At 38.7% G+C, this 12,922-nt stretch overlaps 1 protein-coding gene across 1 annotated transcript; it reads right to left on the reverse strand.

Moving 5' to 3' along the window:
• Positions 1 to 2,704: 2,704 nt before the first annotated feature.
• LOC104694027 (nephrocan-like) lies at positions 2,705 to 12,464 on the reverse strand. Its single transcript, XM_019286383.3, has 3 exons — positions 12,256 to 12,464; positions 6,463 to 7,364; positions 2,705 to 3,247 (listed from the first exon to the last, which is right to left on the reverse strand). The coding sequence occupies exons 1-3, from the start codon at positions 12,439 to 12,441 to the stop codon at positions 2,800 to 2,802; spliced, it is 1,536 nt and encodes a 511-aa protein (XP_019141928.3). The 5' UTR covers positions 12,442 to 12,464; the 3' UTR covers positions 2,705 to 2,799.
• Positions 12,465 to 12,922: the final 458 nt, after the last annotated feature.

Genomic DNA, 12,922 nt, shown 5'->3' on the forward strand with positions numbered 1-12,922 from the left:
CAGGGGTGGGGGGAGAAAGCATCTGAATGCCACAGAAGCAGCCGGGCCTCACGGGTGTTTTTCCTGAACTGGAGGTTGCACCCTCAGAGCGCGCTGCAAATGCTCACCGGGCGGTTCCCCAGAGCGGGCTCGGGAAACGGGGGTAGCGCAGCCCCGGAACCGCGCCGAGACACCGAGGCCTCGGGGCTGCACACCCCGATTTACAGTCTCCCACAAAAGCTGCGGCTCCCAGGCTTTTCCTGCCTTGGCTGGTAGCGGCCCACAGGTCCGAAGATGGAAACACCGCTGCAGGTGGAAGATTAAGTAAGAGCTAATGCCTGCCCGATGCTGTCAGACTGACGGGTGGACTGAGATGCCACGGAGATGTTTAAAGCACTATATTAAAAGAATCTGCCAATATAAAATTGAATGAAGAATTCTGTATCACGAAAATATTTCTCTTGCTCAGAAAATAACTACTTCCCAGGCTTCTAATACAGACCAGCATTAGCCAGCAGAAATAACACAGTCGAACTGCAAGGAAGGCTTGTGCTGTTTCATAAATATCTAAATCTTTAGCTACCAAAGATTTGGGTGACTGACCATAGAATCATAGAATCATTAAGGTTGGAAACGACCTCTAAGATCATCAGCTCCCACTGTTAACTCAGCACTGCCAAGTCCATGGCTTAACTATGTTCTTAAGTGCCACATCCGCAACTTTTGAACATGTCCGCGGTGATGATTCCACCACTTCCCTGGGAAGTCTGTGCCAATGCTTGACAACGCTTTCCATGAAGAAATTTCTCACGATATCCAATTTAAACCTCCCCTGGTGCAGCCTGAGGCCATCTCCTCCGGTCCTATCACTTGTCACGTGGGAGAAGAAACTGACCCGAGTCTTGCTACCGCCTCCTTTCAGGCAGTTGAAGAGAGTGATCAGCTCCCCCTGGAACCTCCTCCGGGCTAAAGAACCTCGGCTCCTTCAGCTGCTCCTCACAGGACTCATTCCCTAGGCCCTTCACCAGCTCCACTGCCCTTCTCTGGACATGCTCCAGCACCTCAATGCCTTTCTTGTAGTGAGGGGCCCAAAACTGAGCCCAGCATTCAAGGTGTGGCCTCTCCAGTGCCGAGTACAGAGGGACAATCACTGCCCTGGTCCTTCTGGCCACACTATTGCTGATACAGGCCAGGATGCCATCGGCCTTCTTGGCCACCTGGGCACACTTTGGCTCACACCCTGTTGACCAGCACCCCCAGGTCCTTTTCTGCTGGGCATCTTTCCAGCCACTCTGCCCCAGCCTGTAGTGCTGCAAGGGGTTGTTGCGATCCAAGGGCAGGGCCTGGCACTTGGCCTTGTTCACTCTCACACAGTTGGCGTCAGCCCATTGATCCAACCTGTGCAGATTCCTCTGCAGAGTCTGATGATAAGGGAATGTAAAGAAAAATGAGTCTATAATAGGTCTCTCTATACCGGTTGTATAGCATAATGTGTTGGGTGACCTAAGAAACCCATGTGTCAATCACATTTGCGTAGGAGACATAACCAAATAGCTGCACTCTGACACCTGAGAAATCAGCCTCCGTGGAGGTGAGTGATTACACAGTTACTGAATGCCAACGGAAGATAAAAAATAATAGAAACTGCTTTGAAAAGTAATTTCCTGATGTAATTACTCATCAGTTATCATCTGAGATCATGAACTAACTTAAGTGACTGTTTGTAAGTCATTGGTTTTAGTGGTCTCACTAATCCAGCTTTGTTTAGTTTTCAAGCACTTTGGGAACTGCTTGATAAAATTTGTGTGTATATCAGAGTTAATGCATTAATTATATAGCATTAAGTCATTTTGTGTGTGTGTGTGCACAAACGTCTGGAAAGTTTCAGCTAGTGAAGGGGGACACTTGCAGTGTGTACTTGAACGTTAAGTACACCTAACCTAAAAGTATATACACAGCATCTTGAGCTATATTGTAGCAAATTAGGTATTCAGATATCAAAATAAACTCTTACAAAAGCTTTATCTCACTTCACCTTATCCTAATATTTGCCAGGATCCATTTCCTGAGAATCTCCCTTCTTTTGTTTACAGCAATAGAATCCGGTCAACTTGACCTCAGTGTTTTCATTTCTTGCTATTAATTAACTTCAGAACTAGTATTAAATCTCATTAACCAGGGCACTGATTCTTCTGTTTATTTCACTTGCTGTGATGAAGATAAGCCTTCTGTGTTTTGCTGGAGATCAGCTAATTTAGTCTCATGTTATTTAAAACAGTCTAAAATAAATAAAAGAGGGAAATGCTTCAGGAAAACTGAAACCGATTTCTCAAAAGCAAGAATTTCTGAACAATCCCAAGAAATTGCTCACATCAGTGTAACTCTGCATGTCGACCTGCAGACCCACGAGTTTAAATGTATTGAATGCCAGACTCCTAGTAATGGTGTCTTGTGGTATTGCAGAATTTTATTTGTAGGGGTTTTATGCAACTATCAGAATGTTCTACTATAAAAGGTCCATACAGAGTTACAGACTGCTTTTCTAAGAGCTAGTAATTGTATTCTTGCTTTCCTTAAACTACATAGTACTAATGGCATAGAAAAACAAATCAAATCTTTTTTTTTTCTTTTTTTTTTACAATATTCAGTTTCACAATGGCACCCTTACTGTAGCCCTTCTGTCACTGGCTATTACCTCTTGTAGTACAAATAGGCCAGGAAAAGCTAATGACAGATGAGAAGACTGCTTGTCAGTAGAAACACTGGTGCCAATGGGCAGCTCTAGACAACTTTCAGGTTCACTACAGATAAACTGCGGCATTAATCTAATTCATAATCATAGTAGTCATCATCTGTGTTCACTCCAACACTGGAGGCCTCATTGGGTTTCATTTTCTTTCTATCTTCTTTGCCTCTTTCCATTGAAGACAGATTGTCTTCACACTGCTGCAGAATCTTCTTGGAAGACATCCAACTTTCTCCTCGGCTTTGTGCTGGCGCTGCACACTGCCCTCCCCAGACATCCGTCCCTTTGGCCACCAGTGCTCTTCTGGTTCTGAGAAGGTCACAGGTGCAGTTCCAAGGGTTTCCATCCAAATACAGATGACGAAGACGAGGTAAATACTCCAAGACTTTGCGATCCAAGAGAGAAATCTTGTTATTCCTTAAATTTAAAACCTGGAGCTGTTTCAAGTCCTTCAGCTCTTGTTCTCCAACATCCTCTATGTCATTTCCTTTTAGATCCAATCTAGCAAGGGTGTCTGGAAGTCTAAATAAAAATAAAACAATACAAAGGTGTTATGTTCATCATACTGTTTCTGTAAGAGGTATTTGGTCCAGGCACATCTGATGTACTAAAATAAAGTTATCACTAAAAAATGCAATCTTCTGCAAAGAAAGATGTTCGTATTGGGTTTGGGTTGGGTTTGTTTATTTGTTTGCTTGTTTGTTCTTTGTTTTTACATTATAGGTGTACTGTGTCTGCACCCTAGAACTGTTTTCCCAAATTACTGCAGTTTTGACATGTACTGACTGTTCATGCAGTTGAATTAAACAGCAGTCCTGTGCTGTACTATGGAGAAAATTAGCTGTTTAATTTACTGTCAAATTTAAAAATGCTTTTTGTACTCTTCAATGCCAATGACCAAACTATAGCACCATGAAAGACCAAAAGTTTAGACAATTGTGGCAACACTGCTCCTTCAGGTACTTCTATATATGATTTGTTTAAAAACGTTTTTTAGTTCATAAAGAATTATAATTTTTCTTCCATTTTGTTCTCCTGCTCCCATCAGACTCAAACATTAATCATCACAGCAGTAGTTCATCTGATGATAATCTGTTAAGAAATCAGCAGCAGGGAAAATATAAGTGCTTTCTGACAGTCTTTTTAAATAGTACTTTTGAGACTTAGAACTGGTTACATTTGGAAGAAGAGAAAAAGCTGATAATCTCTGGATATGATACTAGACAGGTCAGTATAATTCTTATTTTAATATACATTACAAATTTATATGAAAATACTTTAATTTCAAAAGTCTTGCTCACTTATGACTTTTTAATTTCCCTCTGATATAGTTAGTGACAAGTGCTTAACAGAAAAGCATTGGCATGGAATATCTTTAATAAAATTAATTTGAAAGTATCTTAAAAATCACCTCACTATGGTAGTATGCAAGGTGATGAAATTAAGTCAAGGTTACAGATTTTAAAGAAACTTACTGAAGCTCTCAGGGAAATTATAATAATACTACCAAGATCTATCTAGAATAGAAGCAGTACACCACAAAGGTACCTGGTAATGGCTCATGGGATAGTTTATCTCACTGTAATGATATGAGATACCTTTGAAAATCAGTAAGAGGGTACATCATGACCCTCACTGACTGTTTTTTGTGAAGCTGACTTTGAACCTCTCAAGCTGAAAGATGGTTCCCAGATTTGTGAAAACCTGACAAGTTTAATGTCACTATGTCAAGAGTAGGGCAGTTCTGTATTGTGCTGTTTTTCCTGGGGAGATGAGAATTTCATGTATTGAATGGTGATTCACTTCACAAAAACTGACCTTACCAAATGCTTGTGACTGCAATAAATCTGTTTTGAAAGCTAACCACAGCAGTTATAGTTGCCCAATATGTAATGTCAGAAGGGTAGTCTGGGGTAAAACCCTAGTGCCACTGATGTCAGAGGCAGCGGGAAATCACCCAAGAGGTTTATCCAGACTGATTATAGTCCAAAGCCTGACCAGCAAGTCCTTAAACCTATGAAGAGTCTTATTGTACTAATGTTAGACTTAAACTTTATGGCTATATTGTTTGACTTCAGGCTGTGTTGATCTAGAAAAAATAACGCAACTGAGGACGTGATGAGTGACCCTACAGCTGGAAGATGAGCCATGCTCACTCAGGAGCTGACCATGACAGCCACACTGTGCTATTGCCACTCTAAGGAATATCATCAGATTCTTCCCTGCATTTTCACCGCACCCTGTGGGATTTTATGAAGTACAGGTCTTCTCTAAAAGCCCTGAAAATACTTGGACTTGGGGATTATTTTCTTCTCAGAAGAGAAAGAAGCTTTCTTTCTCCTCTTTTCTGCCAAAAAGCTGCCAAGACCTATTCACTTTAGCATATCAATCATATTTTTTTAACCTTTTACACCTGACATAGTTCTCAGATAAAAGTCAAAAGTAATAATTTTTTTTCCATATATCCATGTGTACCTGGTCATCATCAGACAATTAAATTAAGTATATAGATTTTATATTTTGTCATTTCCTTCACCTCTTTTATGTTTACAGCCCTCCCTGGAAATCTGTATTTACTTTTGGAATGAAAGGTCCCCAAAATCTCCTTAAAAGTCATACTATTTAAAGGCTAGTAGAGAACTCCATGCTGTTAATTCTCCTGACTATGAAGGTTGTAAAATAAGATGGATTAGACAATACTAAAGTAACTAGAAAGCATTAAACATTCCTGTCAAGCTAGACTGAAATCAAATATTTATACACCACTAAATCACTTTCTGATTATAAAGCTGTTGCCAAATAGATTCAAATGCTAAAGGACATGATGCTAAATGAATTGAAATTTTGCTGCATTATTTATTTAGGCTAGTTAAAACTATCTACAAGCCATAAAAATAAAGTCTAACAGTCCAGTTTTGTTAAAGAAGTTGATGTTAATGGAATTACTTCACTATTTTTATGCCATCTTATTGCACAGATTTTTTTAATAATAAAATTGCCACTTTATATCAGAACAGCCACCATTTGGCTTAATATGCCATCCCTGATAATGGCCAGTTCCAGCACTCAGATGAATGTGAGACATCCTCTAAGCAGAGCATTAATGAACACAGTGTGCCCAAGGGATGTTTCTTCTGTACTCTGTTGACTGGAATTTTTCTTATAGCCTGAAGCTCGAGACTTTATATGCATTCCAAATACCTTGTAATGTGTGAATTTAATGAAGCTGGGAATGCCAGTATCACTAAAAAAGTGCATTCTTTTTGATCAGACTCAGCTCCCAAAATCTTAATATTTTAACAATAATAAACTTGGCATGGTTTGGTAGTAACATCAGCTTTAAAATTGCTATCTATCCTTTTAATCAAATACTCTATTATTTTTCTTTTATGGGGGCAGGTAAATCTAAGTAGCAGTATAACCTTGGTAGTAAGTCTGTTACATTTTCCTAGCAGGTTCTCCTTATTGGTGTGCTAATTAAAAAAAATGGTCTCGGGGCAGGGAGAGATGCAAAATGAGCAGATTCATTGGGGGCCACAGATGTAATGAGAGCAGCTCTACTTCTACTCTGAGACTGTTAACAGGAGTGCTAATTAGTGCTAGTTACGGCAGTGGGTTTATGGTATGGACAGACTTCTACCATGACTGGGTCTGAATACCAATTTTTGGCTCTCGTTCTCATACTGCAGGGAAGGAGAGATGACACCTTGGAACCAGCTGTCCTGAGATTCACTTGCCTCAGCGGAATAGAGCTGAGGAGATTCTGTTCCAGAGCCAAATTGGAAAGCTGCGCACACTGCTGGAGAGCTCCCGCCTCAAACGTGCTGACAGCGTTGTTGTCAAGAAACAAGTGCTTCAGGTCTTGAAGTCCTTGAAAGTCCTGCGCTGTCACCGTCTGAATCAGGTTATTGCTGCAGTCGAGTTTCTGCAGCCTGCCAGGCAGCCTGAGGGGCACGGTGTGGAGCTGGTTCTTAGAGAGCTCCAGTGTTGTTAAGTTAGGAAGAAGCTGGGCACCATCTATTGACATCAGTTGATTTTCTGACAGAAGGAACTCAGACAGGTTTTCTAGGTGTTTCACATCTTGAAGTCTCACCATTTTAAGTTGGTTTTTCTCTAATTTTAGTGACAGCAGGGATTTAGGTAGGTCAAGAGGCACTTTTGTCAGAAAGTTACCACTTAAGCTGAGAAAATGTAGACTTTGGAAAGATGCAAAGAAGTTGGCTGGGAGCATATTCAGTTTATTATCAGCCATGCTCAGATACTTCAGCCTAGGAAGCCTGAGTGGTGCAGACACAGATTCCATGTTGTTGCCATCCAGGATCAGACTTTGTAAATTGTAAAGGGAAGAAAATGCACTCGGAGGCAGAGTTGCAATCAAGTTGTTCCGAAGATCAAGCACCCTTAGTTTCATCAAACCTGCCAAATCAGATGCATGCAGAGCACTTATGGAGTTATCAGCGAGCTTTAAAATTTCGAGGCCAGATGGGAGAAAGGTGGGTATTTGCTTTAGCTGATTTTTGCAGAGTTCCAGGGACTTCAAGGTACTCAGAGCTTTGAAAGTGTTGTTTTCTATTGATTCTGTGCCACTGCATGACAGGACCAGCTCTTCAAGGACTGTCATTCTCCTGAAGTCAGTAAACTTAAAGAGGAAAAAAAAAAATTAATATGACAGTACATTTATAGATATCTTCACTGGTTACTCCTTCTGGATGCTTGGACAATTGCTAGTGTATGCTGAAAAACAATGTATTTAGAATGAGAAACTAAGTGGTAATGGTAGAGTTATTACTATAAGTACCTGTGGCTTGCCAGTATTTACTTACATTTCTAGAATTTTGTGGTTTAAGTCTGTGCTGTGTCAGGTTTTGCACAACCACATACATTTGAAGAAGGAATATTCCTTTTATTTCCTCCTGGTGGATAGCCTATATAAAATGGAACACTAATATCCCCAGTGGCAGAAATCTTTGCAGAGAGTAGATGGTTGTTAATGTTCATTGTGCTCAGTGGCGCTTGCTAGAGCAGTTTTGAGCTCATGATACAGCCATTTCCATATATCAGCAGTACTGTCACTGCAGCATGTATTCCCCAGAGGGAGTACACATGGATATCTTTACCTCTTGCTCCTGTTTTGGCAGAAAACTAAAATCTGACACCGACACTTTTCTCTACCCCACTACCTCCTTCTTTTTTAAAATAAAAGCCTCACCTATTAAGATTACCAAACCAAAAGTGTCAGATCAACCTGGCCTGAAAAATCACCTCTGTGGAACAGATTGTTTTTACAGAAACTTAGTTTTTATTAGTTGGTAATAAACAGATGCTTTGCAGTGGTAAATGGTACTTAAATGTTGACTATGGCTAATATCAAGAGGCACACAATTGTTTCATTATTTTTCTGCTCTGTTGGAACGTGCTTGTTTGCAAAGCTTGCCATCTTTTGTCTCAAGTTAAAGCAGCAAACCTAAGTGAATCTGGCAGCTTTCTCTGAGCTGAGATAGGAGGAAGCATGCAGTGAGGGTGAGCCAGAGAGTTCTCCAAGCACACCAGTTGTTAAAACTGGTTTTCTGAAATTGCCAGATATACTTCCCACTGACCTCAGTGACTGACTCTTAAAAAACCATTTATATGGGAATCCCCCCAAAAAACCAAGATGAGCAGGTGTTCTGCACAGGAATAGTGCGAAGGAGTGTCCTCACCTGTTTTCCCTTCCCATGTCCAAAAACATCTCACTACAGGTCTCAGGAGTACCATGCCAGTAAGAGACACTAAAGTAACACTATATTCTTTATGCTATTTCCCCCAGAGCATGGTATTTTACTCTCATTGGGGGAAGCTATAAAGCCTATTGTACAGCATAACCCCTCATGCCAGTCAGGAATCTGCATGGAGGGCAGTACAAGTCCTTTTGCAGTACAGGTGCTGGGTAGTAATTTTATTCTATAATCCTGGTTGGGTACATTTGGCTATCATACTTGTGTAAGTGAAATCAGTTCATAAAGCTGACTGTTAAAAGATGTCTTACAGCTTCATTTGTCCAACTCTTGCATATTTTTGGGCTGTATCTCTTTATCTTAGCTACAGACTGCATTTTAATTTCTGTTAAAATTAAAACCTGCACAGCTGTGAAAGACAAGTCAGATTTCATTTTGCTGTGGTATCCTTAGTTTATCTTTCAGATTAATTTTATTCTGTCTTGCAAAGCAATTTCTGAATTGCAAAATTTGATGCAATTAGTGAGAGAGTATAGATATGGAACCTCTATTGAAGCAGGTTTCTCTATCAATTATATTTAAATTCAAAGAGGGAATGTACCCCCATTAAAAACCCTTATATTCTCAACAGTAAATAACTAAGTTGTCTAAATTATATATTTTTTTTTCTGTAATGCAGTGGTTTGTGCATATATAGCTATATAGCAATATCAGAACTGCTGATGTCCAGTTTTGGTCATGATTAGGAAGGTGATCTTGTACATAGGAAAGAGCCACATTGGTCAAGAGCACAAAAACATAATCACATGTAATTATAAAACCATCTTATGGAAATTGAAACAATTATGAACCTTCACAATTCAACACATTTTCTCCTGTAAATTCAAAAGCAATATTTTCTGCTTTTCCTCAGTTGATTTCTGTATGTCTCTAAGAGGCTTAATTTTCATCTTATTAAGTGACAGAGTGCTACTTGAAGGTCAATGTATACACATTTACTCTGTAATGATGTTAGACTTCTTAATGTGGATTATTATAATTTCTCTTTTCCACCTATTTGGTATGCTTTGCTAAGCTCTGTGACCGTGCTGTTTTGAGAGTTAAACATTTATCCATGCTTTTACAAACTACCCAGTCTTTCTAACGTGAATTAAGACATATTTGAAAGCCCACCAGCTCCTTTTTTTTTGCTAGGAAGTGGTGTTTTATTCTCTAACTGGATTGCCTGTAAAGTGATACTATTATAGTTTTATATTTTAAAACACTGATCTACTGAAAGTGGATCTAATATGCTGTTATTTTAATACAAACATTTTAAGGAATTTGTCATTTTAATGACTTTTTTCTTTTTTTTGCTTTTCAAGTTGCTGTGTGTGACCTGGGATTTGTTATAAGCAGTTTTTTAAGAACAGTCCCCTATCCTGGGGGAAAAGTAGATGATTTTCTTTTAACAGATAAAACCCCACTTACTAATATAGTTAGAAATAAACTAAATCTTAAAGTGAGAGTAAACAGGTTATCATTGATCTTCAAATCAAGGAGGAAGCAGAAAATACTGAAAAAAAGATGCTAAAATTAATCTAGTTTTGTCTATGACTTTGTTTCTAAAGTCTTTTTATAGCAAACCCTGGGTTGTAAAATTACCAAAAGCAAAAATCCCAGCAACTGTTTTCAATGCTGATCAACTCTGTTAAAACAAATACAAAACTGACCTGTGTAAAAAAAAAAAAAATCCTTTTTTTCTTTTTTCTTTAAAACAGACTGATTTAGTATACAAACATATATTCCTTTAAAATTATTATTTCTTCACAATTTTAATAATAATCAATGCAAATTAAGGTGCAGAAGTAATTGAAACAATATTTTTTTATTCTTCTGAGGCACCTAATTGCCAAACTACAGTATTTGTGAATGCTTACACATAAAAGTTTCTTGGAGGTCAGCTGTGGGAAGTCTAGGCTTCCATTCAACTTCTTTAGGAAAGTACTCTATGAGTAGGTAAATAAAGGAATTTTAAAAACTAAGCAAATAAAAAACCCCCAAATAGAACCAGCCAAACAAACAAGAATCCCACACCAAAACCCTAAAGTCCTATAGAGTTCTTTCAGTGCTTGCAGACATGTATTTTACAAGCTGACATGTTTCCCCAAGCACTATAATATGTGCCAGTGGAATTGCTCAGGTGTGTAAAATTAAGCACAGGTATTTATGATGTCAAGACCTCAGAAGTATAATTTGTTTCATGGGGAAAAAAAGTAAAAAAATATACCCAAAGACCCAGTATAATCTCAAGGAAACAGCCTGCATAACTACAGAGACATAGCGTGAAAGGACTTTTTTCCTTTCAGTGCAAAGTCAGTAGTAGCAGTAAGACAGACTCACAGCCAGTGGAATTAATGTATAAAGTGAAAAACTCTCTTTTTAGATTGTTTCCCACACCATTGGTTTTGAATTTATCCCACCACTTCATTCACTTATATCCAGCATTTAAATGCTTTATGACACTTGTCTTTTGCTCTAGTCAGAACCTAAAGGCCGCTTTACTTGTAACTGAGGAGTTGCTGACAGGTATGGACAACTAGCCTAAGAAAGGGAAAATGTTTCATCTTACTTGTCTTGGAAAGAAAATAGTGGGGAGGAGGAAGGAAGAATTTGCACAGAAAACGTATTTCCTAATACAGAATTCATTTGACAAATCTTTTGTTTGCCTAGAATATAGCTAAATCACACCAATGTTTGGCTCTTCTGGGTATGTGAGATAAAACAAGAAAACCAGAGATATTAGTAGCTGCTAAAAGAGTAAACTCTTTCTCAGAGATAAACTGTACAATCACTGACTATTTCTCAGTGGGCAACAGGTATTCCAGATGCTGCTCTAAGCTGCCTTCCAGCCTGTTTTATGTAGTCCTGAGAGCGAAATCAAAGATGCGTTTCAGAGCAGTTAAATTCTTCGTAAGATAAAATGTATCTCATTTGAAGTGCACATTTCTTATTATTTGTAGTAAATTGATACACAGTAAGCATGTGTAGTACAGGTGGTTATATTTCTCTTGTGCCCATCTATACAAGATGAATTTATTAAATAAAGGTATTTCAGGGTAAGAAACAAAGAAGTACCATTCCAGAGTGCAGTGCAAAATGATTGCCTTTAATAATGCAAACCAGTGATGCCTCAGGAAACCCCGAATAAACTTTTTCAATAGCACAAATATCTGGCAGCTTTGGTTAGAAGCTGCTCTCATTTTTTGGGAGTTATTAAATAGGCCTGGCATTGCTTTTATAGAAACATCTCATGCTTGCTTTAGACTCAAACTTACTTCCTCTGCCATTTCTAATCGCAGTTGTACCTAACACTTGCAGCTCCAGAGGGGGAAAAGAGCTTCAATTTCATTCATTAGGGAAATTTTACTAATGACATAAAACCTTTCATTTTACTGTGAAAAAGTGTTCTATTGTGTCAAAAATAGCAAAAGCTTTTAACAACTTACTCTGAAAGTCAATGGTTATTTGACCATATATAAAAGAAGTCAGCCTTTGGCTGCTAGGTGTAAAGCACTATTTTTTTTGAGTTTCATACAAAATATCATTGTGACAGCATGAACTAGTGCTTGGAGACTGCAGGAATGTGAAAACACTACAGGAATATATTTACATATCCTTAAAGAGTGAGTAAAAATAAAACCAGATCTGGCAGCACTTCATCAGTTTTTAGAACATGGAATAAGATTCTCTCCTCACTAGACACCACCACCATCTGGGAAGTCCAACTTTAAGTTACAGTGCACTACAAAAAGTACTTTTTCTGGATTTTCTTACCTGGAGTTGTTTAATTTTGCTATGGCTGATGTAGAGTCTCCTGGTGGTAAAAGGAATCTCTCTGGGGATCTCTGTAGCTCTGTAGCATTGCACTGACTGGGCAGGGTCACAGCTGCATCTTCTTGGGCAAGTGGTACTTAGAGCACTGTGAAAAGACGAGACGACTAAAAGGTAAGATAAATACATCTTCCAAAACAGGAATTCTGGAATTGCATTGACAACATACAGCTTGAATTAAGCACCACGGGCCTTTTATACCATGAAATTTGATAAAAGGATATTATGACTGTGTATTTTATCCCAGTGAAAAAACAGCAAAAACAATACCCTAATTTGCCTGGGTTAAAATGTTTGCAGGCATTACAAAGAGCGAGAAACTTAAACAGTGATAAGGTGCCTTTACATTTGTAGGTATGTGAAATTAGTGTTATTTATTACCTGACAGCTAATCTGCAAACATCCATATTATCTTCAGTTTCCTAGTTTTGTTAAATGTGACACCACGGAATTAGTGGAGAAAAGATAAAGAGCTGTTTTATAGTGGGGCTGTAAAACCTTTGTATCTTCTGTGACCCAGTATTAGGAACAGTAAAAACTCAACTACAGCCAGCACTGAAGCTTTTTTGCTCTTCGTCTTGCATTATTCAGACTACCACCCAAGACCTCA

The sequence above is a fragment of the Corvus cornix genome, chromosome 3 (genome assembly GCF_000738735.6).
Source record: "Corvus cornix cornix isolate S_Up_H32 chromosome 3, ASM73873v5, whole genome shotgun sequence".
NCBI lineage: Eukaryota > Metazoa > Chordata > Aves > Passeriformes > Corvidae > Corvus > Corvus cornix.